This window comes from Gossypium raimondii, chromosome 2 (genome assembly GCF_025698545.1).
Source record: "Gossypium raimondii isolate GPD5lz chromosome 2, ASM2569854v1, whole genome shotgun sequence".
Lineage (NCBI taxonomy): Eukaryota > Viridiplantae > Streptophyta > Magnoliopsida > Malvales > Malvaceae > Gossypium > Gossypium raimondii.
Window position 1 is genome coordinate 3,920,394 of NC_068566.1, and position 27,213 is coordinate 3,947,606.

Genomic DNA, 27,213 nt, shown 5'->3' on the forward strand with positions numbered 1-27,213 from the left:
ATAAATAATTTATTTAAACATATTCCGGTTTTGTTACATTAAAGTTCTATATAGAAAATGGAGGTAAATATAATTTTCTAATCTCTCTCAATTTTAATATTGAATAAATTAGTTCTTTTTTTTAATTTAGAAAAGGAGCAATTAAGGATAATTAATCACAATATTAATATTTTCTGTCAATTAAACATATTTTATTAGTATAATAACAAATTTGTTAAATCAATACCAAATTGACATCATGTGTAAAGTTGAGAGTTAAGTTTATTATTATACCTATAAAAATATATACAATTGATAAAATTTTAACGTTATGATTAATTGTCCTTAGTTGTTCACTTTTGAATTTGACAAAGATTAAATTGCTCTAATTTTCTTATTTTACAGAAAATATCTAATTACTCTTTAATCTAAAATATAAAATTTATTTATTTATTTTCTAAATAAAATAAATAAAATATAATCTTACTCAGTTGCGACTAATTATCTTTATCGAAGATGGTTACAAAAAAACATAAAATCACAGCCAAAGCATTCATGATAACACTGATTGAAGTGGCAACGTGGCAAGGAAAGAAATGCCAGGTCAACAAAATCCTTTCCCCAATCAAAACTTTACACGTGTAAAGTCACCGTTAAGAGACCGACACTTCTCGGTTAACCCTTCAAAGTAAAAATGGCAGCAAAATTGGCGATGAGGTACCCTCCATCGTCACCCCCTTCCCATCGAATAAAAAAAGCATCTTTGAAGTTGACAAGAACGAAAGGTGATAAATTTAAATTTAAATTATCTTATAATTAAACTAATAATTAACAAAAATAATAATTTAATGTAAAGAAAATTAATAGGGAAGCACATGGGGGGCTAGAAGGTTATATAAGTAGTGATAAGCTTTACCCCTTGAAATCCAAGTGTGTAAAACAGCAAGGTGAGGCCACAAAAAGAGAGAGAGAGAGAGAGAGAGAGAGAGAGAGAGAGATTTTTCAGATTTTGTTGCAGTGTCCAATCATTCGGTTTTTTTTCTTAATTCCCCCCCTTTTTTTCTTTAATTCCCAGCTTCTCTGAATCTCTTTCTGTCTTTCAAGCTGAAAATAAAAGGCAAAAAAATCTGTTCTTTTTGAAAGCCAGGTGATTCAGAATAGAGATCCAGGTTTGGGTTTTTCTTTTAAATTATAGTTTTAATCTCTACTTTGATCAGCTAAGAGGGTTTATTTTGGGTCCCTCAAAGTTGGGTTTTGCCTGTTCTTTGGTTTTGATTAAGAAACAGGTCCGTTTTTTTTGGATATGGCAGCTGTTATAGATATGTATAATAGTAGCAGAAACTCAGTTTTTTATGATCCTTTAAGAGAAGAGTTAATGAAAGCACTTGAACCTTTTATGAAAAGTGCTTCTTCTTCTTCTTCTCCCTTACAGCCCAATTTGTACCCTGAATATTGCTCCCCATTGAACAGTAGTACCCACTTGTTTTCAAACCATGGGTTCTCTAACTATAACAAGAACATGTTGGGTTTTGAGCAAACAGGTAGTTCACTTGGGCTTAACCAACTCACCCCTTCTCAAATCCTTCAAATTCAATCCCAAATATTACATCAACAACAACAGCAACAGGTTGCTTCCATGGCGGCTGTTGCAACACCACCACCAACAACCTTTGAGAACCCAAGGGTGGGCTTTCTTTCACCAAAGCCTGTTCCTATGAAACATGTCTCTTCCACCCCACCAAAAGCTGCGAAGCTTTATAGGGGTGTGAGACAGAGGCATTGGGGCAAATGGGTGGCTGAAATTAGACTCCCTAAGAACCGAACACGACTTTGGCTTGGCACTTTCGACACAGCTGAAGAAGCAGCCTTGGCTTACGACAAGGCTGCTTACAAGCTTAGAGGAGAGTTCGCTAGGCTGAATTTTCCCCACCTTAAGCACCAAGGAGCTCATGTTTTTGGCGAGTTTGGTGACTACAAACCCCTCCATGCCTCGGTTGATGCTAAGCTCCAGGCTATCTGTCAAAGCTTACAAGCACAAGGCAATCCAGTGAAGACGAAGACCCTCCCCAAGGCCGCGGAGTTTCATTACCCCATCAAAACCGAGGAGTTCGATCATAAACAAGACAACTCATCATCATCATCATCATCAGTTGATGAATCATCATTAGCAGGATCATTATCTTCACCAGAATCTGATATCACTTTCTTTGATTTCTCTGATTCCAAATGGGAAGACAATGAAATTGAAAACTTCAATTTAGATAAGTTCCCATCACTGGAAATCGATTGGGAAGCCATTTGAGTCCCTAAAAACACAAATATCATGTAATTTTCTTGTATTTTCTTAGGTCTAAGCATCTTTTACCTTTGTCATGTAGGCTTTTTTTTTTTCTTTCCTTAGTGTCTCTAGTGGTCTGTCTACAATGGGATTTTTGACATTTGTAGAAGATCAATGGAGGTTTTTAAATTAGGGGTATCAGTTTAGAATTTGTATCATGTTAAAAAATATATATGTTGTAAGCGCAAGAGGTATCTCCTTTCTAAAGACACTGGTCTTGCTGGTACTGTTTTTTAATTATCCTAGCAATGGCCGTTGGAGTGCTTCAACTGTTTATGTTTGGTTCCATTATTGTTAAAAGAAAAACTAGTAAATATTCCTACAATTTATTTGAGTATATTTTAATTCAATTTTAATAAATCAAATTTATTAAATAAATATAAAAAGAATATGACAGAAAGTTGTTTTAGAAAAAATTAAATCTGTAAAAACAAAACAAAATTAAAATTAAGAAAAGTTTTGAATTATTTGCATAAAAATTGTATATAAAATAGATAACATAGAAAAAATTATGTCATAGAACTTAATAAAATTTTAATTATTTGAATAAAACCAGTTTTATATGGCACGAGTTATAAATTTTCGAGAAGTTTCGCATTTTAAATGATTAAATAATTATTTTTCAATTTTAAAGATTAAAGTTTAATATCATTTATAAAAAAGATTGAATATATGTTATATTAGTATTTGTTATTATCTATATTTTCTTTAAATTTATAATCATAAGTTAATATCATCGACTTAGTATTTATAGAAATAGATAAAAATAATACTAATTATTAAAGAAAATACCAGTATATTATTATTATTATTATTATTATTATTATTATTATTTCTCTTCAAACCAAATATAATTTTTAATCAATTTTTAAAGAAAATCTACTTATATGGTTTGCATGTGTAGATGTTTGATTCGGTTCTTCACATGTTAATTTTCGTTTTGGCCCTTTACCATGAATCAAAATTTTGATGTAATCTATGAAATTTCATGTTTTATTAAAGCACAACAAATCAATCCAATTTGATTCCCTCTCATTGTGGGTTCTAAATGGGGGCAATTTTTCATGTTAAACCTCTATAGACTTTTGTGCTTGGCATTGAATCTCTATTTTTGGTTTAAAACATGTCTAGCTTTGTTGGAAGGTATGAGTTTTATATTATTTTCTTTGCACAAATTTTCACATGTATAATTAAGAAAATTCTTGGGTTTCAAACATATTACAAATGTTATAATTCAAGCTAGATCCGCTTAAAAGTCGATTATTTATCCAATTTTGAAATCGACTTGATATTTAGGAAGTTTTAAAGTGAAATATTATATCTAAAAATGAGTTTGGACAAAAATTTAACTCTATTTAAAATATGAGTTAAGCTTGGACTTCAACATTTTTATAATATGTTCAGTTTAGTCCTTGTATATGCCTTAAATTATTTTTAGAGTTTTTTTGCTCAATTAAATCCCTGATACTGTGCTATTCTGGAATTTGTGCTTTAGTGATTGAAGTGTTATGATTATATCGTATGTGAAATGTACATTACATGTTACTGTCATTGTGAAACAGATAAACTATTAGTGTTAATATTGCCACCACCCTGTTGAATACCTGTTAAAGCATGTTTACTGCTTGTGTTGAACAAAATACACATTAAGCATGTTAATTGCTAGTGATGAGTCGAATAAATGTTAAGCATGATTACTGCTAATGTTGATTTATTCTATTGTAAAACATGTCATACTGCATTCCATGGGGTGGAATGATATGTACGGAGGAAGAATGACAATTTAATAATTTGCAAACAGTGTGGTGATAGTTTTTTTTACTTGCAAATATGTTGTGCACCCACAACAAGTGACAATAATTGCAAATATGTGGCTCAATCAGAAACCAAGTGTAGCACCCTAAAAATGTAATTTTTTTCTCTTTAGGTTGTGTCAATAAAAATGTGAGCATTTCTATGGTAATGTGCTTTGGTTGCTCACTGAAGGTCTGAGGTTCGAGTCGCATCTTTTGAGGTTTTGCGTATTCTTTAATTGAACTTTTAAACTTGCATGTACCATTTAAGTTAGATTTTGTGCGTTGAGGTTTTAATAATGAGCTTGCTGGTTCAATGGTTAAGCATTTGTTTGTGTCAGTGGTCTTATGTTCAAATCTCTACGTGTGCATTAAGGAATATTATTTTTATGTTCGAATCTCTACGTGTGCATTGAGGAATATTATTTTTTCACTTCTCCACAATACTGATTTTAGGAATTTAAATAAATTTTTTACGTTGACTCATTCTTTCCTTCTTCCTTTTTTTTATTTTCTTTCTTTTCTTTTCTTTTTTTCTTCCTTTTTTCCTTTTGGCATTGTTCCTAAATTTTGCTTTGTATAACGTTTTATTGAGTTAATCATTGAATCGTATCATTCTGTTAGTTGTTTCAGTGTTTAAAGGTAATATTTAATCGCAATAACTTTAGTCGTTATGTATGAATTACGAGTTTCTTGAAATTTCGAAGTGAGAATGTTAATTGTTGTTTTGCTTTGTTTGTTCGTGGTTACGGAAGCGTAGGGGAATGCCAAGGGACGCCTAACGCTTCTCTCGTTGTCTAGAATTTGAGTGTGCATTGTTGAACTTCTGGTAAGTAGGTTTTGTTCATTTTGGGTTTTTACATTGAAGGTTTCGACGTTTATTGTTGTTGCAATTTAGCGTGTCTCTTTGAATTTTCGCTAATTGAGTAGTTGGATTTTGGTTTTTAGGCTTTGGGAGTCTCGATTTTTGCTTCAAGGTCGTCATTACTTATAAGTAGGGTATTGAAACCCTCTTTCTCTATGTTTTTATCGTTGAAAACGAGATAGTTGATGGCATACGGGCTATTACATGGGCGTGTATGCAGGCTGTGTGTGACACACGATCGTGTGATGGACCGTGTAATTGATTGATTTCGAATTTGAGACACACGAGCGAGCTACAATGGCGTGTGGCCAACCGTGTGTGAGACATAAATGTGTAGTAGTCATGGGCTGACACATGGACGTGTGCTCAGACCGTGTAACTCACTAATTGATAAATAGGAAGGCACAGACAGGAGAAACGGGTATGTGCCGGACCGTGTGAAGGACACAGGCTAGTACACGGGCGTGTGCCCAAATCGTGTGACTCATTAACTTGATGAATATGGGCATACGAGCAACCACACTGCCTTGTGTCAAGCTGTATGGAGTCACACGGGCAGCCATATGGGCGTGTGAGCCTAAATCGTTAATTTCTGTTAACACCATAATTGTTGTACGAGGCGAGTGTAAACTATTAGTAAGTTAGGTATCACCAAACTGAGTTGTATGATCTGCTTTACTGAGATTATAAATTGGCTCTAATTACCCTCTTTTATACTGGATTGTATGTTTGTATCTGTATAAGAAGTTATAGGTACAAATTGCTCATCTGCACTCTGCATCTGCATGGGGCAGGGGTTATAAATTGAATGAAGTGTTCTGTACTGATTTGGTGGTCAAATCACCTGTCATTATATTTGATCTGGCAGTGAGGCTGTGAACACTGTAACGTGTCATATCAACACTGTGAAGTGTGTAGGGCTAGATGAGTATTATATATCTGCTGGTGTGTTGGGTTGGGTGGAGATGGTGTGTAGCGGATGAGGGGTAGGATAACTACATCTCTAACTGTATTTGTATCTGAATCTGTTTCTGTAAATGATCTGTTATCTGAATCTTAAGAATACCTGAGTTAATTTATGCATATTGAGTATTAATATTATACATCTGGTTGTAACGTACTAACTAGACTGAATGAATTTCAGGAACCTCCTAGAACTGATCAGCCGGCAGACGCGGGACTTGGTCACCTAATAGTTCTTCTCTCTCTATATATATGTGAACGTCTTTAAGTTGTTATTGTATTCCGACTTTAAGATTTAAGATTGAATTGTGTAGAATGGTTAATGATTTTAAGATCTTACCTATGTGTCTATTAAATCGGTTTGAAGTGTATCTATTTTTGGTTAGTTGATTTGACGTCTTGAGCTCGTTCTTTCCATCTAGGCCGGGTTTAGGGTGTTACACCAAGCGATAACTTGTCTGTAAATGTTTTCACCTAAAAATACTAGTGGCTTACTCACAATTTTTACAAACCCAGTGACAGTTTTTATCTGCAATTATGTTGTGGATAGTGTATCTACAACAAGTGGCAAATTATCTGTAAATCAATGGTGATTTATCCACAACCTGAAATTAAAAAGCTGGATGAGTTCTTGGGAACTCATAGCGTGGTGTGTAGCGGTGGGGTAGGGCCTTTCCTGATAAACTGAAATTGTATTGCCAATCATGATCATGTGCATACAATTGTGAATTATTAAATATTATAGTGATGTGTTATTCTGATAAATCGATATTGTGAATTGTGAATTGCTATACAAATATGTTTATTCTAAAAATTGTTATCTTGTATACTATGGTCATTGTTTCACACTTATTTCCTTGTGATTGGACGCACATTGAGCTTCTTAAGCTCACCCATTATTTTTCATCTTTACAAATAACCTACTAGGTTAGAACGCGGGTGCGACATTCAGAAGGCCCGAAATTATTTTTTTTCTAAAAGTATTTTAGACATATTTTTTTATAATTCTGTTATTTTTTAACTATATTGTTTTATTTAAACTATGTCATGAGACTTAAGATTAGGGTTTATTTAGCATGCATGATATTTAATTTGAACTTTAAATATTAAACATGGACTTAGAAGTAATAATGCTCAAAATAATTACGCTTTTCTTAATTAAAATTAAAGTTGAATATCACTTTTCCTCTGCTAGATTATAAATAAATTGTGGAAGAATAAATAAATTAAAAATTAACTAAGTTTTCAAAAATAGTCACCGTTACAAGGAAAAAGTTTTACTTAATCGGTTTTGTTAACTCGTGAGTTTTCTAAAAATAGGCTAAGTTTTCTTCTAAAATAAACAAATGATTTAAAATGGTTGTTTTATAAACTTCGATAGCCTATTGGGCCATTTCGGTGGCCGATGTAATATTTTGAATTAGGGTCTAACGTTTGGGCCGAGTTTGGGGTGTTATAGTTGTCATACCATGTGAGAGAAACCTTATGGCAACCTCTGAGATAGTCCGATGGGACAGTAAACACGTAATTTTCTGTGACACCTTCGTGGCGTGTTCTGTAAGGCCTTTATGACGTATTTGATGAAGTCTGTGCGGCTTATTATGTGTTGTTTGGGTTATATAATATGTAATGCCTTTGTGGCGAAGTCTGGTCGAACGTTTTGATGTCGTGATTTGGGTAAACTTTGAGACTTCTCTATTAACTAATGTGATGATAGAGAATTGGTAAGTTTAATGATATATTTGCATGGTTAGTCTTATAGCAAAGTTTGAATATGATCTAAGTAAAACTTCTGGAAGAGTCTCTACTAGTGTTATTCGAAGGGTGAATCCGCCATATTAGTCTGTCAGTATAGGAAATTGGTGTATTCATAGTTATGAAAGGTTTAAGAGTTCGTTGGGCATGAGTTTGTCTGCGCTATTCAAGGAAGTAATATGAGTTATTTGGTATCCGTCAAATTTGAATGATTTTCACGTCATGTACAGAGGCCATCTGGAATCTAAGTTGTTTTGTCAAGTTGGGTGTTCTCGTGATTTGTTACATAGTTGTCTCAAATTCTTTTAAATGATTTAGAACTTTTCATTATTAGTATAGGTTATGATTTTGGGTTGATTTGAGATATGATCTGATTAGTATTTTGATAATTACTAGAATTAATATGAGAATTCGCCAAAGGTAAGTATGGAGTTCTTCTTGAAAGATCAATTAGTTTAATTATCCACCAAAATTAGTGTCTGTGAGTAACTATCTTGGGGAAAATTATTCTATGTCTATTGAAGGAGATCTCATTGATGATAGGTTTTGTATGTATATTATTTTGGAGAGATACATTTGTCAAGAAGGAAATGAGTCTCGTATTGATTAATGGAATCTGGAATCAATCTTAAGGATGATTCGTGAATAGATTAGTCAAGTAAGGAAGTTGATGAATATGTGTATGTCGAACAGGAAAGTATCCGCCAAGGACAAAGATAAAATCCAAAGTCTTCAAGATGAGAAGTTCAACTGGAAAGGTTTTAAGGTAAGTTGGGTTAAAACTCACTAAGTTTGCGAGAACTTACAAATGTTTGTTCTTGTCTCAGGTTTTGTTGTAAGATTAAGTACTCCATAAGGGACCAAGCCAAGAATGTGCCAGTGTAGCAACAAGTTAGGATATTATGCATACATAGGACATCATAGGTGTATGGTATATAGTACCCTACGCCATAAAGAGCTTGTTTGTTTGTTTTTTATAAAAATTTATATTGTAACATTGTACACTGTTTAGTACTAGAATGCAATTCTTTAATATCCTCTTTTATACTAAAGAACAATTCAAAAGAAATAAGAAGTATGTTTAAAAAGGATTATATGCCAATTGTTTTAAAATTTTGCTAGGTGTGTATGGATTGTAACATTCAATATCCGGATTCGGTGATTCAATTGAGTAGAGGTATTACAACAATATCATTTATGTCATATAAAATTTAAATAATATAAAAATATAAAGAATACTATAATGAAAATTTACATTTGAAGCTTTAATTAAAAACTAAATATAAAATTAAAATAGCATTTGTTTTGTAAAAAAATTAAAAAATAAGATGGGTAAACTTGAGATAACTTTAAGTTTAATTATTTATAAATATCAGTTAGATTTAATAAAATTTAAAACTTATATTTGGAGACTAGAAAAGTATATATAAATTATGATACAATCATACATAAACTCAACTTCAACCTGACCAAATGTTATCTTTTAAAAATCTTTTGGCTTGATTTAAAAAGAAATATTTTACATCATAAATTATATAAATTTTGTGATTTTCTGAAACTGTGATTAAGACATTAATTTTAAGTTTACACTACTTTTTATTTTAATTTTCTTAAAGTAAGGATCAACAAGTTTGGATTTGAGACAACTTGAAATGCGGGTTAATTGGACTTGAATTAAGCCATAAATCAAATCATTAGAAAATTACTATCAATGATATTTTAATTTATAAGTTGGAGTTTTATTTTAGGTAAATTATGTGTAAATTTTTTAATTTTGATTTTATTTTGATTTAACTCTCGTCTTAAATTAAAGGTGTTTATGGATCGAGTGGGGTCAAGGCCTGATTTCAAAATATTTTTCAAGTTCAGGCCCGTTTTTGGGTCGACATGTCTACCCAAAAGCTCGTTTTACTATTTAAAATTAATAAAATATATATATTTATTTGTTATTTTATGTATTTTATAATTAAATGTTAATTATAAAATAATTTTTCATTATTACCCGACCAAAGTGCAAAAATCCTTATCTAAGCACGGTCTATGTCGGGTTGGGTGGGCCACTCAACCCTTGAACAAGTCTATTTAAATTTATTTAGATAAATTTATACAGGCTTAGGTTTGGATATATTTTGATTATCAATTTGGTCATGCTTTGTAATAATTAAATATTATGATAATTATTCAAATATATACTAGATTATGGTACACCCACAATGTGTGTGAAAATAAAATTATCTAAACAAATAAATTTGTAAAAATAAATGAGGTTTTGGTTGAATGATAAAATATAAATGTAAAAAACCTAAATAGACAAGGTTCAATTCTTAATAGGTATATATATATATATATTTCCATTGACATAATGACAAATCTAACTCTTATATACCTTTTTGTTAATTTGAACCTTATTCTTTTTATTTTAGCTAAATTTGGCCCTCAACCTTTTAAAAAGAGACGAATCTGACCATCAACCTTTTACAAAAAGTCAAATTGTAGGTTTTTTTTAGCAAAAATGCTAACTAAAATATTAAATTTTTATACATGACAATCCATATGGCGATCCACATGTACTTCATGTTATTTTTTGAATTTATATGAACTTTTATAATTATAATTTATAATTTTAAATTATTTATTGATATGACATATAAGATAATGTCATGTCAAGCATGAAGTATAAGTGGACTACCATATATGTTGCCACACCAACATCATTAAAAATTAATGTTTTAGTCAACATTTTTGTGAAAAAATGCAATTTGACTTTTTTAAAGATCAATGATCAAATTTAGCTAAAAATAATAAGGGATAAATTGACAAAAGATGTAAAATGACAAAAGACCTTCAAAATAGGAAATTTTTCTTTGTAAAGTGAGGATATTTTTATATTTTCCTTATTGACTTGACACACGATTAACCCGTAATATCAACTCAATCAAAGATTTTATAATAGGAATAAATTATTTGAGGTTCTACTTGTAAATTATTTACACAAACGTGAAATAAAAGTCTCACAATGTTTGGGGATAATTTAGAACTCACAATTGGTGGAACTGCACCAAAATTCAACACTGAAAAAAGATGAAAGGAAATTCATAATGAAACCAAAATGTAGGATTATACTGCCTTTGACTGCACTACCAATAATTTCTGGCTTTTAAATATTTCCATCCTCTGAAAACAATGTCCAACTTTTTTTTTTATATATAAAATTATAAAAATAATAATAATGGGATTTCAATTAAATTGAAATTCGAGTTGTAAAATAAAATTGAAATTAAAATTCAAGGGTTGACCAATGGGATGCAAATAATTGAAGGTTTCTAATTTAAGTGAAGAAGTTTCAATTATGTAATCTACATTAATGTTGACATTTGCGTGATGCCTTTTCACTAATTGAATTGCATGCCTCCATGTTCTTTTCAAATGTCTAATTGAATTGAATAAATACTCAATAATTGAAGTATTAATCTATTGATTAACACCTTAATCCACCATAATACAACTCATGAATAACTTTCAAATTTTTAAATCACTTACCTAAGCTAATCATTTTAGATTTAGGTAATTGCAATAAAATACTAACATGCCTGGAGTGAAATAATAAAGGAGGAATTGGGGTTTGAATCTTTGAGATAATATTGTTGGGAGGGACTAAATGGACCTTAATTTTTAAAAAAATGTAGCAAAATGCTTGATGTTAAGGGAGGAATCTACTTACACCAGTATTCTTTTGTATATTTTTGTATGAATAATATTTTACCGATCCAACTGTTGAATTTATTAATATAATTGTATTTGTCATACATATAAAATTTCAAACCGATCGATATATTTATCATATCGATTTAAAATATTACATATATTAATAGTTATTAAACGGTTGAAAGTTTTCTACATAAAATAAAATAGTTTATGTCAAATTTAATATACATGAATGAATTATGAATCAATTAAAATATTACTCGTACAAAAAATATATAGAGGAAATCTATATTATTATATATAAACCCGTCTTAATTTGCTACCATTTTTCCATCATTAATAACGGGTTAATTTCAATTCTGGTCCATCTACTTTTTAATTACATGAAAATGGTCAAATTTCAATTCGATCCTTATATTATGCTTAAAATTGAGATTTAATCTTTATAATTTAATTTTGACATAATTTGGTATATCAACGTTTATAATACCATTAGTTATTCTAAATATTTTATCATAATTAAAATGTTGACATTAATTTAAAGAATTGTTAACGTCGTCAATTTTTCTAAACAAAATTACAAGTGTAATCTAAACAAAATAATGATGTTAAGTGTCCCTTAAATTTATATTTAAAAATCTAAATAAAATAAATAGACACATGTAATAATCTTAATCCTGCTTATGATTGTTTTTTCATTGACAGTGTACTCATATATTAAACATACGATATTATAATATTATATTCATATTTTGGATTCAAAATTAGCATACTTAAGATATTATCTTTAGATACTTGAGTCTGAAGATCAGATTTTGAACAAAGATATTATAGATTTGAGTTGATTCATCTTGACTTAAATTACTATTTAATAGTTTAAGTCATTAGATTAGCTTGAGCTAATAAACTCAGGTTGAATTTAGGTAAGAGAGAACAGTCTAAAGATAGGAATCTGGATGCCACCACCTATAAAAAAAATATCAACCTTCCTAATATTCTTATTCTTTGTTCTAAGGAATACAAGAAGGAAGTTCACACTACAACAAAGCAAATGGAATTATTAGAAAGAAACTCACTTTCAAAAGCTCTTCTCCAACCATTTGGATTCCCTTTATAAAGCTTTATGAACAATACCTTCCCAAACCCCAAACCCTACCTTTTTTTCCCCTTCTTTTGATCTTTTTCACAATAAAAATGGTATATAAATATATGAATTATATCTTTTGCTTTTGAAATAGTTCATAACTTTCCTTAGATTCTATCTAAAGCATCTTATATAAGATGGGCAAAAAAGTAGTGTGAATGGAATGGAAGTTGCATCCTCCCAAAGTTATTCAACAATGAAGAAAAAGTTATATTATAGCCAAAGTTTAATTAATGTTTCATTTCCCCACCTCTAAAGGTTTTAAAAACTTTATGATAAGTTAAATTTATAATTTCATATGACTTTATTAGATTAAAAGAATGTAAAATTATCAATGAGAGTCTTAAAATATAATTACGCTTGATTTAGTTATATGATATTACCATCGATGCTGAGATTCAATAATGTGGGTATGACCTCAACACCACATGTTTGTTAAGTAAACGTACGTGACTTTGGTAACATGATCATTCTTAATGACTTCGATCTATTTTCTGTAAAATCAATACAAAAAATTTAGGAAATTAATATAGTTTAATGAATTAATTTCTCTATTTTTTAATATATTTTTTCAAGTAACATTTCAATCATATTTAATTACTTATTATAAGTTTTGTTTATTATTATTATTGGTTTGAAGAAACTCAACGTTTATTTATTATATTATATTTTATACATTACATTATCTTTTTAATTAATTAGTATTAATGAATAAATATTTGTTTGGTACATTAGCAACGAAAAGTTTTAACTCCATAAATAGGTTAAGATTTTGTGATGTGTCTTTAAATTGTATTTAAAATTTTTAAATTAAATAAATAAGGCATGCATGAGTGAAGCCAAAAATATTTTTTGGACAGATTTTAGTTGTATATTTTTATGAGAGCTAAAATGTAATTTCAAAATTTTAATGGTTTATATCTTTATAATTTTTTAAAAGACTAAATCAAAATTTTATTATTTTTAGGGAGTCAAAGTACAGTTTCACCATGTACTATTTTAAAATTTTATAAAATTTATAAAGCAAAAACTAATTTTCCATTTTAAGGAGGTCGAGGCTGTTGCCAACCTTTCTCTAGCGCCACCTCTAAAGACATTGTGGCAAAATATCAACCCTGCTTATGGAATAAAAACTTTCCAAATAATTACCGTTGGACTATGTTTAGATTGGGAGTGAAGGGGAAAAAGGTCTTTTCCTTTTTCCCCCCCTAAAAATAGGGTTAATAAATTCATATTACTATAATTGCTTCTTTCATTATTTAATTATAAACTAGTTTAAAAAATTTAACATTTTACATATTATTATTATTTTAAAAAATTTCCAAAGCTCAGTTTCACTCTCATCATAATTTAATAATTTTTCTTTTTCTTTTCTCTTTTCCTTTTATCTTTATTTATAATTAAAAACAATTTAATAAAATGTATATTTAAATAATCTTATATTCCGTTAAACAAATATCAAAATATTACATTTTAATCCAATGAACGAGAATAGCATAAATATATTAATTAATGTAAATAAAAGTAATCAAACATTCCCCATCAAAATACTCAAACCAATTAAGAAAAGTGGGGCTAGTTTTTTTAACACCATGGATTGTAATGAATGCTTTTATAAAAATTCCTCAAGTATCTAAAGTGAAGAGAGACCAAACATTACATGATACCCAAAAAGCAAAAAAAAAACCATGGAAATGATCTGTGGAGCGATGTCCTGCAAAGGAAACAAAAGATAAGTGATGGGCTTTTTACATGTGATGCACAGCTAAATTTGGTGTGTTTGAAGTTGAAACCCTCAACCAACCCAACCACCTATTTTGTCTTTACCATGTGGGAGTTGGGTGGTTGGAGAAAATAAATTAGTTGGGTCACTTTTGCTGTTACTGGGATTGTTCATTTTGCCAAGTAATTGGTTTGTGTTATAGATCAATGATTGGTTATGATACACATGTAACACTAATTCCTAATCATTATTATTTATTAAAGTGTTTTTATCTCTACATTTGTATAAATATTTTAGGGTCAATTACACCCAACGTCATTAAATTATTAGTAAGTTTATGTTTTAGTCACTCAACTTTAAAAAGTTGTAAAATGGTCATTGAACGATTTGAAAGTTTTCATTCAAGTCATTGAACTATTAAAATCGTTGTTGTATGGCCTTCTTTGTCCGCACCGCCTGCACCAGTCAAAAGCTCTCCTTCTCCTTCTATTTTATAATTTAGTTTTTTTTTTCATGAAACAACTTTGAATGTCACGAACTTGCGAACCAAGATCCAAATAGTTTTTTTTCTCTAATCTTCGATATTGATAGTCATGTTGACTTAGATCTAAGGTATGTTCTTCTACTCGTCGACCGGTATTGACCCAGTGTATTAATCGTCAAATCGTCGCTTGGAGCTTACTAGCCGGACTTTAAGAAAAAAAAATAGTTTAACAACCTAGTGACTTAAATAAAAACTTTTGAACAGTTTAGTAACTTTTTAAAGTTATTTGTCGCTTCACTTGTGATTCAATCAAGATGTGTTTATTTGGGTTTAAAATTATCAAATTCATTATAAGTGTGGACTTATGTTTTGGGCCAGCCCTGCTCTCCTCATTATTTTCAAGTCATCCTGAAGGCCCAAAATTTCTCATTGACTAATATCAATCCTATTCTACGTAAGGCCCAAAATCTGAATAATTTGGTAAAAACATTTTTCTAGTCCCTTTCAAAATTGATATTAAGCAAATTGGTCCTTTTAAATATTAAAACTTAACCTTAAATTAATCTGAAGTCCCAAAACTTCAGTCTTTGCCAATAGTTACACTTTAAACATTATTATGTCATTAAAAAGAAATTTGAAAATATATAATATCATAACTACACCACATGAACCTACCTATCTTCCTTTGTGATTATACTTTGGGCTAAAAGTTATTCAATTTCCAATATCTGACTCAATTGGGCAACCCTTAAACTAGCTAGTCGCTGTAGTTAGGGCCTGTTGGAGCATCTAAATTAATAGCTTAATAACTTCACAATAAATGTAAGGTAAGGTTTTTAAAACTTGATTGGTGATTAAACCGGTCAAATCATTAATTTTTAATTTCATCAATTTAATCAGTTTAATTGATTTGATTATTCAATTCAATGAGTTCAATCTATTTACGGATAAATCGATTTAATATTTTTCTAGACTAATACCATAATTAATTTTCAATTCAACAAGTTGATATGATCTAATTCGATTATAAAAATAATGCTTTTAATAAGTTCAAGTCTTTACAAATTAATTTAAAGGGTTGATATAAACACTACAAAAGTGACAATTGATTAGTTGGATCCAAAAAAACTCGAAAAATGACTGAAATGTTTTTTTTTTACTTAAAGAAAATCAAAATTGAATCGACTTTGACAAAATTAAATTGGCTTTTTTTTTGGTTGAATTACAATAATAGGGTAAATCCCGAACAACCAATGCGACTAGCGCGACTTGAATCCGGGCCACACCTAGGATGATGAATACCCTTGACCATCAGGCCATCACATGGGGTTTCTTTTGGTTGGTTAATTGACATTATTTCCTATTTCTTTATTTTTATTGCGAAATTATTAAGTTATTTATCTAGACTATTATTTAAGTATGTGACCAAATTGATTTTATATTTACTTTGGTAATAAAAAATTGACTATTTCATAATTAAGAATGAAAAATAAAAATATATATATTTCAGATTTGAGGATAATAATAACTATAAAATTTACCATATTATATATGCGTATGAAACTACGGATTTAAAACACATATACTTGTTTAAAGGTAACATATTTTAATAGTTTTGGGTTTCATTTTTGAGTAATATGTATAAATTATTAATTGGATTCAATTTTTGGATAGTGTGTAGGAATTAGTAATTATAATTGGGTTTTGAATTTAGGTAATGGATTGTGTTTGGATTTATATGTTTTTAAAAGTTATAAATTTAATATATATTTTAAACTCAGTTAATTCAAATTAAGATAGAAATCACTCTACTTGTTTTTCTCTAATTAATCGATAATTAACTTAACCAAATTTAAATCGATTGATTCAAATATTTTGATGAGAAAACACCAATGATGAGAATCTCATTTTCTTTTTTCCTTGTGGGAAAGGTAATGTCCCTAGGAGTGGGAGAGGACCAAAACCTTTAGTCACGCCTTGTTGAGCATTCTTTGGACTTGGAATTTTCAAAGCTCAATTGTAGACGTTTTTGCCCAAAATAGTTAATTAATTTAGTCAGAACAAGAAAAAGGCCAAAAAAATAATCTTAAAAAAGGTTTCTTTAATCATTATAGGCTCGTTTCTTACAATTTGACTGCTAGTTTTGTTTTGTTTTTTTTCCTCTGGACAACTTGGGATGTCATATATACACTGAATCTTATTCTATTCACCCATTCTTTTACATTTGCTTGTCTTTGTGGGACTAAAATTTTATGTCTTTATGACAGTTCTAAGCTCTCTTCTTTTGACCATTTCATTGTCTATCATCCTCGTTGTTTAACCATTCAAAGCAAGAATATGGGGAGATAACGAAAGATATCTAATCATGTACGGTTTAAGAAAATTAATTCTTACAAAATTTGTAATTGCCTCTCTCAATAATATTATCTCCACAGTTCGAACTTAAATTCTCTTCTTAAGAATAAAATGTATTTTACCATTGCGTTCAATATTTAATATTAATGCAACCCGTATTTAATTTCATTTGGAATTTGGACAAACAATAGAGCAACATTGCCCTTTTCTTCCTTACATCTCACAAACAATAAGTTCGAATTAGACCTAAAATGAATCTGGATAAACAGCGGCAAAATTAGAGGGGATTGACAACAACCTTGGTAAAATTATTTTAGAGCCCTTTTAAAAATTAAAAAATATAAATTATATAATAATAAAATTTCATTTTGACCTCTCGTATTTTACTTCCAACCTCTCCAAGAAAAAAATTCTAGTTTGATCCCTATTATAGACGTAAAGTATCACTCATGTAATTAATTATTACTACGTGTCTCTTTAAGCTATAAAGAATATTGTAATTTCAATGTGTCAAATCTTGAAGTAGCTACCCAATCTTTTCCAAATCTTTCGTTGCTACTCGTAATTTAATAGAATATATTTGATCTTAGTGAAGCTTTTTAAGGATTTTCACCAAAATAAATAAATAAATAAAGCTTTAAGCACGCGGATTTGACGTGCGGATTGCTGATTTTAAGCATCAAAGACCTTATAGATTTAACCACAAAGCATGCAAAATTTGTGATTTTCTTTTTTGGAAGATTTTATGTTATTGTTTAATTTATCATTATACTAAAATTTAATATCTTAAACGGACTTTTAATCCACTCAATTGGCGTATTTGGCGACAAAAACCATTGGGTTAGTACACATATTAAAAGAAAGAAAGAAAAAGAATATAAACCCAAGTTAAAAGAAGAATCACAGATGCATGAACGTTTAAAGAAAGAAAAAGTATAACAAGAACATGGGACTAGAAGTAGGTATTAATGCTTATTCAAGCAATTTGTAAAGAGATTTCATCATGTTATGCCAAGGGACACTTCACGTTCTCATGAAAAAATTCCCAGTTTTATTGAAAATGTTGTCACCAAATAGGGTTGGTGAATAAAGAAGAAGAATCAAAGCTAGCTTAGCTTAGGGTTTTTTTTTTTTAGCTAATAAGGTTATGTATAATTCGATTTTTATTTTGGGGTGGGAGGGGGGAGTTTCATTAAATTGGTAAGTATAATTATGGGTATATAAGTTGGATCCATTGCCGACAAAAAGAAAAATAAATATTGGTGGTGTTTGGCAGTCATATGTCAAATTAATACCTAATGGATGTAAAATGAATGGGCCATGGCATCTCTTCCCCCATGTGGGAAGCTGCTGCCTTTCCCTCACTGCCCTAGGTTGATGTTTCTTTCCGATGTTGATGTGGTTGGTTAAACTTAAATTTGAAGGAGAGTTTCGGATCGAAGTAGAATTAGGTTCGACTGAAGAAAAATATCGAGAAAATTGATAGTTGATATTAAATTTAATTGGATAATTTATCTTTTTAAAATTAAAAGCATAATACAAATATATATATATATATATATATTTTAATATTTACAATTAATTAGAACATTATCAAAACTCATACCATCTTGTTCTAGAATTTATTTATTTTTTCGGCACATGATTTTTTTGGTTTGTCTTTTAGCTTGAGAACTCGATGGTGGAAAGGATTGCGTGATCAAAATAAAGGTAGTATACGTTTTCTAGTCAAAGATTCCTAAACCCAATTTCAGTTATATAAGCTTTCTCAATCCTTGAGAAAATTATGGATGAGAAAACATTAATTTAAATTAATTATAAGTTTAATTTTCTTAGCCCTATCAATATTATATTAGTTAAGTCCTTCCATCAATGTGTTAAATTCCAACTTAAATTTGGTTTTAAAGCTTATATCAAGCACATTAGTTAAATTGCAAACACGAGGCTGCTTATTACATTTATTGCTTTCATCTAATATGTTTTTTGTTTAACCCTCGTAAATTTTAAAGAGTTTGTCTATTTTTAACACATCAAATCCAATTTGTTTATATGGTAGTTCTGAATGTATTTACATTTTTATCCACATGTTTTAAAATGCCCTATGTTAGATCTAAATTGACATTTAATGCCTAAATCGATGACTAGTCTTTCTATTAGTCTAGTCATCAGTTTAGGCATTAAATGTCAATTTGGATCCAATTAGAATATTGATATTTGGAGAACCCAATTAGAATGGTCTTAGTTAATGACCGACTTAAAATTCGAATCATAGTTTGAATAAGCTCGAAACAATTAGCCCCATACTCAAATTATGCTAAAATTGCTTTCATATTAAACTATAAAGTAAACTACATCCAAGGGAACTAAACTATTAGTAAGTTTATGTTTTGGTCATTCAACTTCAAAATGTTACAAAATGGTCACTAAACTATTCAAAAATTTTCATTCAAGTCATTGGAATGTTAAAATCGTTGCTGTATTGCCTTCTCTGTTCACACTGTCTTCACCAATTGAAAGCTCTCCTTCTTATTCTCATTCTCTTTTACAATTATTTTTTTTCATGAAATAACTTTGAATGTCATGAATCTGTAGACTACAATCCAAATAGCTTTCTTCTCCAATCTTCGACAATGATTGTTAGATCGACTTGGATCTAAGGTATGTTCTTCAACTTGTTGATGGGTACTAATCTACTGTATAGATCATCAAATTGTCACTTGGAGCTCGTTAGTCGGACTTTTTTTAAAAGAAAACTTAACAACCTAGTGGCTTAAATAAAAACCTTTTAAATAGTTCAATGACTTAAACGAAAATTATCGAATAACTCAGTTATTATTTTGTAACCTTTTGAAATTCAGTGACCAAAACGTAAATTCACTAATAATTTAGTGACATTGGATGCAATTTCCCCTAAATTATTTTTAGAAACAAAGCCGAAATATGAACATTGTGAAGGCATCAAGCAATGACTGTAACACCCATAACCTATATCCGTCGCCGGGACAAGGTTACAGAGCATTACTGGAATTTACAGACTCAAATACAAACATTTCATATCATTTTACATTCATATCAGAAAACAATCATAATCACTAATATCATCCCTCAAATAAGTCATTGAGGTCCAAAATACACATTAGAATAAAATCAAGACCAAACCGGAAACTCATAAAATTTTTCAGAAAATTTAAAAATTTTCCAAGGTGCAGGAGACACACGCTCGTGGGATAGACCATGTGTTAGACACGGCTGAGACACACGCCCGTGTCTTTGCCCATGTGGACAAAATTAGGTCATTTCTAATGCCAGATTTCTCACCCAATTTGTCTTTCACCTACATTAACACTTTAACACATTCAGAAGCCAATACAAAACATTCAAATCAAGCCAAAACTATGTCATATGCATGACATATTAATACATATATTTAACTATCCAATTTACTAAAATAACCATACGTACATATTGGCATATTTTACCATTTATACCATCACAAATCAATCACTAACATGTCTATATAATTTTCTACATTCATCCATCTCAAATACACATAAAACATATTAAGGCCATTTTACATATCAAAACATACCATTTACAAGCCATACTAATGGCTAGTTTTCAACCAAACACATACATACATCACTACACCAAAACAGGCTTTTAGCGGCACCTTTTAGTGGCGTTTATACAAAAAACGCCGGAACAAATCGTACATTAGCAGCGATTTACTGAAAACGCCGCAACCGATTGAGTATTAGCGGCGTTTCTATAAAAACGCAGCAAAAACTAAACCCAGACGACGACGTTTGGAGAAACTTCGGTGACATTACTGGCGTTTTTCGAATAGCGCCGCTAATAATATGAGTATTAGCGGCTTTTCTGTAAAAATGCTGTAAAAACTAAAACCCAGACGACGTCGTTTGGAGACACTTCGGTGACATTAGTGGCGTTTTTTGAATAGCGCCGCTAATATATGAGTATTAGCGGCGTTTTTATAAAAATGCCGCAAAAACTAAACCCCAGACGACGTCGTTTGGAGACACTTCGGTGACTTTAGTGGCGTTTTTCAAATAGCGCCGCTAATAATATGAGTATTAGCGGCGTTTCTACAAAAACGCTGGAAAAACTAAAACCCAAACGACTTCGTTTGGAGACACTTCGGTGACATTAGTGGCGTTTTCCGAGTAGCGCCGCTAATAATATGAGTATTAGCGGCGTTTTGTTTAAAACGCCGCAAAAACTAAAACCCAGACGACATCGTTTGGAGACACTTCGGTGACATTAGTGGCGTTTTTTGAATAGCGCCGCTAATAATATGAGTATTAGCGGCGTTTCTATAAAAATGCCGCAAAAACTAAACCCCAGACGACGTCGTTTGGAGACACTTCGGTGACTTTAGTGGCGCTTTTAGATTAGCGCCGCGAATAATATAGGTTTTAGCGGCGTTTTTGTTAAAGCGACGCAAATGTTCTGGGTTTTCGCGGCGTTTCTGCTTAAGCGCCGCTAAAAACATTTTACCTTAATTGGTTTATTTATTACTTTTTTAAAATTGAACCTATTCCTAATTGAATATTTAAAATCTTCGGAAAAAAATAACACATAGAAATAATTTGAAATAAAAGACATGGAAAAATTAAAAGAATATTATTTAAAATAATTTTAAAGTTATATATGTAAACTTGATTACTATTGTTTTTTAATTTATATATTAAAAAATTTCTTATATAATCGTAAAAGAGATATTAATAATTTTAAAATATTGAATTAATTATCACTATATATAGTTTAGGGTTTTCAATTTAGGGTATATGATAAATTTAAGATTTAAGGTCGGTTTAATAGTTCATATTTTAAGGTTTTAATTTAGGTAGGGAATATATATGTGGATTTAGGGATTATGGATTAGGTATATTATGGTTTAATTAAGGGTTGGGATTTAAGGTTTAAGGGTTAGGGGTTAGGGGTGTAGGGGGTAGATGTTAGGGTTAAGAGTTAGAGATTTAGGGTTTAAGGTTCCAGGGATCGGGTTAGGGTTTTGGGTTTAGATTATTATTTATTTATATTTTAAATACGTTATTATGTAGTTGTAAAAGATAATAATAAAATTGTTTAGAGTTTTTAATTAGTTTAGGGTATATGATAAATTTAAAATTTAAGGCCGGTTTAGGAGTTCATATTTAAATTAAGGTTTAGGGAGTACTATATATATATGGATTTAGGGATTATGGATTAGGGATTAAGGGTTGGTCGGTATTTATGGTTTAGGTGTTAGGGGTTTAATAAGGGGTTGCACGTTAGTGGTTAAGAGTTAGGGATTTAAGAGGTTTAGGGTTTTAAGAGGGTCGGGTTAGAGTTTTGGGTTTAGATTATTATTATTTATTTATATTTTAAATATATGTTCTTATGCATTAATTGTAAAAGATGTATAATTTAGGGTTTAAATTATGCCTTGAGAGAGATATATAGACTTAAATATTTATATCATTTCAATGGTTAAGGTTAAGGTTCACTTGAGATTTGAAATTTTATACAATTAATTAATTAATGCTTTTATATTTAAAAAATTGAATCTAAACCATTTGATATATTTAAATATAACCTTAAATAGAAATAATAAATAAATTAAAAAAGTAATAGCTTGCTATGGATAATTTAGATATTACTTAAGAAATAAAATTAAAATAAAATTAAAATACAAAATCAAAATGAAATATAAAAACTCTAAAATTTTTAATTTAATCTATTTTTATAGATATTACTTAAAAAACAAAATTTTTTAATTTTATAAATATAACTTAAAAAAACTATGTATTCAAATATCCCATAACGGCGCCGTTTGAATAAAGAATTTTATTTAACATTAGCGGCGTTTAGGACAAAAACACCGCAAAAATTGCTAATAATATAGACGAAACAGTGAAGTATTTGGCTGTGAATTTAATGGATTTAGCGGCGCTAGGAAAAACGCCACTAAATGTGCATTAGCGGCGATATTATGGAAACGCCGCAAAATTTTATCATTTTTGTAAACAAAACGGTGTCGTTTTGCCTGGCATATTAACGGCATTAGTGGCATTACGCCGAAAACGCCGCAAATTGTCGGGGTTTTTTTAATGAAACGGTGGCGTTTTAACTAGCACATTAAGGGCATTAGTGGCGCTATGGTAAAAGCGCCGCAAAGTTTTCGGGTTTTTTAAACCAAACGGTGTCGTTTTCCCTGGCACATTAACGACATTAGTGGCGCTATGGTGAAAACGCCGCAAAGTTTGGTTTTTAAACAAAACGGTGCCGTTTTGCCTTTCTGATATTAGTGGTATTGTGTTAAAAACGCCAAAACGTTTCATTCTGGTTCAAAAAAGACGCTGTCGTTTTATTCCCCTCCCATTTTATTCCCCAGTTCATTTTTCCCATACCCGAAATCTTCATTCCCTCTAAATTTTCCCCAAAATTTCCCCAAGGCAAGAACCCTAAACCTTCCCCAAATCTGCTGCGCTCCAGGACCCGAACCTTCCCCAAATCTGCCGCTTTGAAAATAACCGTCCCTTCTGCCGTCGATCGTCGACCGTCGCAGTCCTCTACCATCGCACTCCTCTGCCGTCGAAGAAATCGATAAGGTTTTCCTCTTTTTCTAAAAAATCATTCGGGGTTTCCGGCTTCAGCAATGTACAGGTTATACTTCTAAAGGCATTTATTGTTAAATTATTTTCTGTAGTTATCACCATAATGAGTGTTGGTTGAACCATTTTTGCACGTTGGAATATGATGGTTCTGTTTCCAATTTAATCTTGCATGTGGTGTTAGAAGATTTTGAGAGGAGAAAGCAAAATTTTGGGACTTGTTAAATTCTTTTGTTAATATGATGTTTGTGGATTCATATGTGGTTGAAGGTTAATTTATAAATTGAGACTTGTTAAATGATACAATTTAACAAGAAATTTTGGTTTAGTTTAGGAGAGTCCAGAAATTTGGGTTTGAAAAGTAATAATAAAAATTTTGTCACATTTAAAATCAATTCATATTAAATATACAAATATTTTGGACTGTTATTTTGCTTCAACTGAAATTTCTATTTAGTGTTGTGGATACATGTTTTCAGTTCTTCTCCCTATTCTGGGAGTTTTTCTTCATTTGTAACAATTTTTGTATAACTTATTTATCTGGAAAAACACCATTTTTTATTCAACTGTTTTCTTATGCGTTTGATAAGTTGAGCATAACTGACCTGTAACTGTGCTTCTTGTGTATCACTTATTTTCTTTGTTGTGCTTGTTTTAAGAAATTTAGAGTTGTTTTAGGAAATTGTAATTTAGTTAAATACTTTGTTCTTCTCATTGTTGAAGAGTTAAAAATTACCCATTGTCTTATGTTCAAGTTTTGTTTCCCAGAATTAACACTGCATTTGCCAAACTATTAAAGATATTTGGAACGGAAAAATTGTGGATTAACCATTTGTTACTGCCTTATTGATCAGCTCGTATTTAGGTAAGTTTCCTGATATTATTTTAATCAAAATGTCCTTACTGCCTTACCATGTTGCAATAACAATTGTTGAAAGTAATTTTCTTAGAACTTAATCGATTTGGCAGCACTCTGTAATTAGCTCTGTAGTTGGTAAACAATGTTAAACTATGTTACACGATTTCTTACATGTCTGTTTCAACATGTCTGTTCTGCTTTGTTCCTACACCGAGTTCCTACATGTCTGTTCTGTTTTGTTGAATGAGTTTGTTAGTTCTCTGCTGTTTTTTCTTACACAGGAGATTTGGATATTGTATATACATTGTAAAAATGGGCTGCCCGATTTAACAAAATGTTAAATACATGACTTACTAAAATTAGCTTTTATTGTTTTATTTAATTATAAATATATTATTAATTTATTTAACATACAACAGAAAAATAAATTTATTTTCAATTATGTAATAAATATATTTTATCTTTCACCCAATTTCCACATTCATAAAACATCTTTCGGAGGTTATGTTTTCGTTTGTTAAATATCTTTAGAAAAATGGTTACCTAGGGCCTAGAAAACAACATTGAAGTTATTAAAATTAATATGGTTTTCAATTTATGTCTCGGGTTGGGTTAATTAGTTTTAGACTAAATAATTAAAATTTCAAGCTTTTGTATTCTTTGTATATTTGATGTTCAATCTCCAAATTTTTATTTTAATAATTTAGTCTCTTTATTTTTAGAATTTAAAATTGGAGTTCATTTGTTAAATTTGTTGTTGTGACATTATAAGAGTTTAACACATTTTAATGGACTGTATTTAACAAAAATTTTTAATGAAATTAAAAATTTTAAAATTCTCATAAGCATTTTAATTAAAATAAGATATTTCATTTAACTAATAGCATTATAAACATTGAGAGTGCAAATTATGTCAAAATTAAAATATAAATATAAAATCTCAAATTTAAGAATAGTATAAGGACCAAAATTAAAATTTGACTAATTTTATATATCAAGACATTATAAAACTAAAAGAACTATAGTAAGAATAAGAGAGAAGAGGAGACACAAAAGTGAAAGGATAGTTCTACTTTTCTTAGCTTCCATAAGCTTGTACATATCATTTAATTAATTAATATACATAAATTACATAAGTTACATTAATATTATACATAAATTACATAACTTAATTAATTAATATTATACATAACTTGCATTAATATTATACATAAATTACATAACTTAATTAATTAATATTATACATAACTTACATTAGTATTATACATAAATTACATAACTTAATTAATTATTACACATAAATTACATTGCTTACAGTAATAACACAACTTACATAACTTAATTAATTAATATTATACATAACTTACATAGCTTACAACTTACATAACTTACATTTTATAATTATTCATAAATTGCATAACTTACATTAATATTATACATAAATTACATAACTTAATTAATTAATATACATAAATTACATAACTAATTAGATTAATATTATACATAAATTACATAACTTTGTTAATTAATATTATACATAACTTACATTAATATTATACTTAAATTACATAAGTTAGTTAATTAATATTATACATAACTTACATAACTTACAACTTACATAACTTACGTTTTTTAATTATTCGTAAATTACATAACTTACTTAATTTTCATAATAAATAACTTACATAACTTACAACTTACATAACTTATATGACTTACATAACTTACATAGCATAATTTTCATAATACACAACTTACATAATTTGGGTAATGAATAACTTACATAATACATAACTTACATAACTTAACTATACTTATTCCTAAATCCTAAACCCGTGCAATTTATTGTCAAGATTAGGCTTCAAGAAATAAGAAATGGACCAGTCTTGGATGAATTTGTCAAGGGTAAGCGACGGTTATCGAAATGGAGTACAAACTTTTCTAAATTTTGCATTTCAATATGCAAGCCAAGAGAACATGATTCTTTGCCCGTGTAAGAAGTGTGTCAACATAAACGGCATTATCGTGAAGTTGTATCGAGCATCTAATTGTTGATGGGTTTGTTCGTGGTTATAAACAATGGTTTTTCATGGAGAATGCCCGCCTAGTACTTCCTCTTTAAGGATGGATGTATCTTATGATAGTCTTGCTTACCATCATCATTAGAGGGATGACATGGAAGGGATGTTGCGGAAGCATTTAATATTCACAGTCATGGTTTACAGTCGTTTCCACCCGACTTTGTGCCATCTGATGATTATAATCTCGGTGGAAATGCTTTTACCGAACTCGGAAGAAGTGTACATCATGAAGAGCCGAATGGAGAAGCGGCAAAGTTCTACGCGCTACTTAATGAGATGAACGAAGAACTATATGAGGGATCGAAATTTTCAAAAATGTCTTTCTGCATTCGTCTTCCAGTTAAAATGTTTGGGAGGGTGGACCGGGAACTCATTGACAATGCTGTTAGAGTTTTTGAGAGAAATGTTTCCGTTTGCAAAAATCCCTCAGTCATGCAAAGATATGAAGAAAATGATAAAAGACTTAGGTCTTGGGTACAACAAAATCCATAGTTGCCCGAATGATTGCATGTTGTACTGGGGCGATTGGAGAAACCAATAGTGCTGTCATGT

General features: G+C 30.0%; 1 protein-coding gene across 1 annotated transcript; it reads left to right on the plus strand.

The window, feature by feature from the left end:
- The first annotated feature begins 898 nt into the window (after positions 1–898).
- On the plus strand, positions 899–2,642 carry LOC105787757 (ethylene-responsive transcription factor ERF060). The gene has a single exon (XM_012614316.2). The coding sequence runs from the start codon at positions 1,283–1,285 to the stop codon at positions 2,279–2,281; it is 999 nt and encodes a 332-aa protein (XP_012469770.1). The 5' UTR covers positions 899–1,282; the 3' UTR covers positions 2,282–2,642.
- Positions 2,643–27,213: the final 24,571 nt, after the last annotated feature.

What these genes read in the sequence shown, in the direction of transcription:
- LOC105787757 (XM_012614316.2), top strand. Translation starts at nt 1,283, where the DNA reads ATGGCAGCTGTTATAGATATGTATAATAGTAGCAGAAACTCAGTTTTT.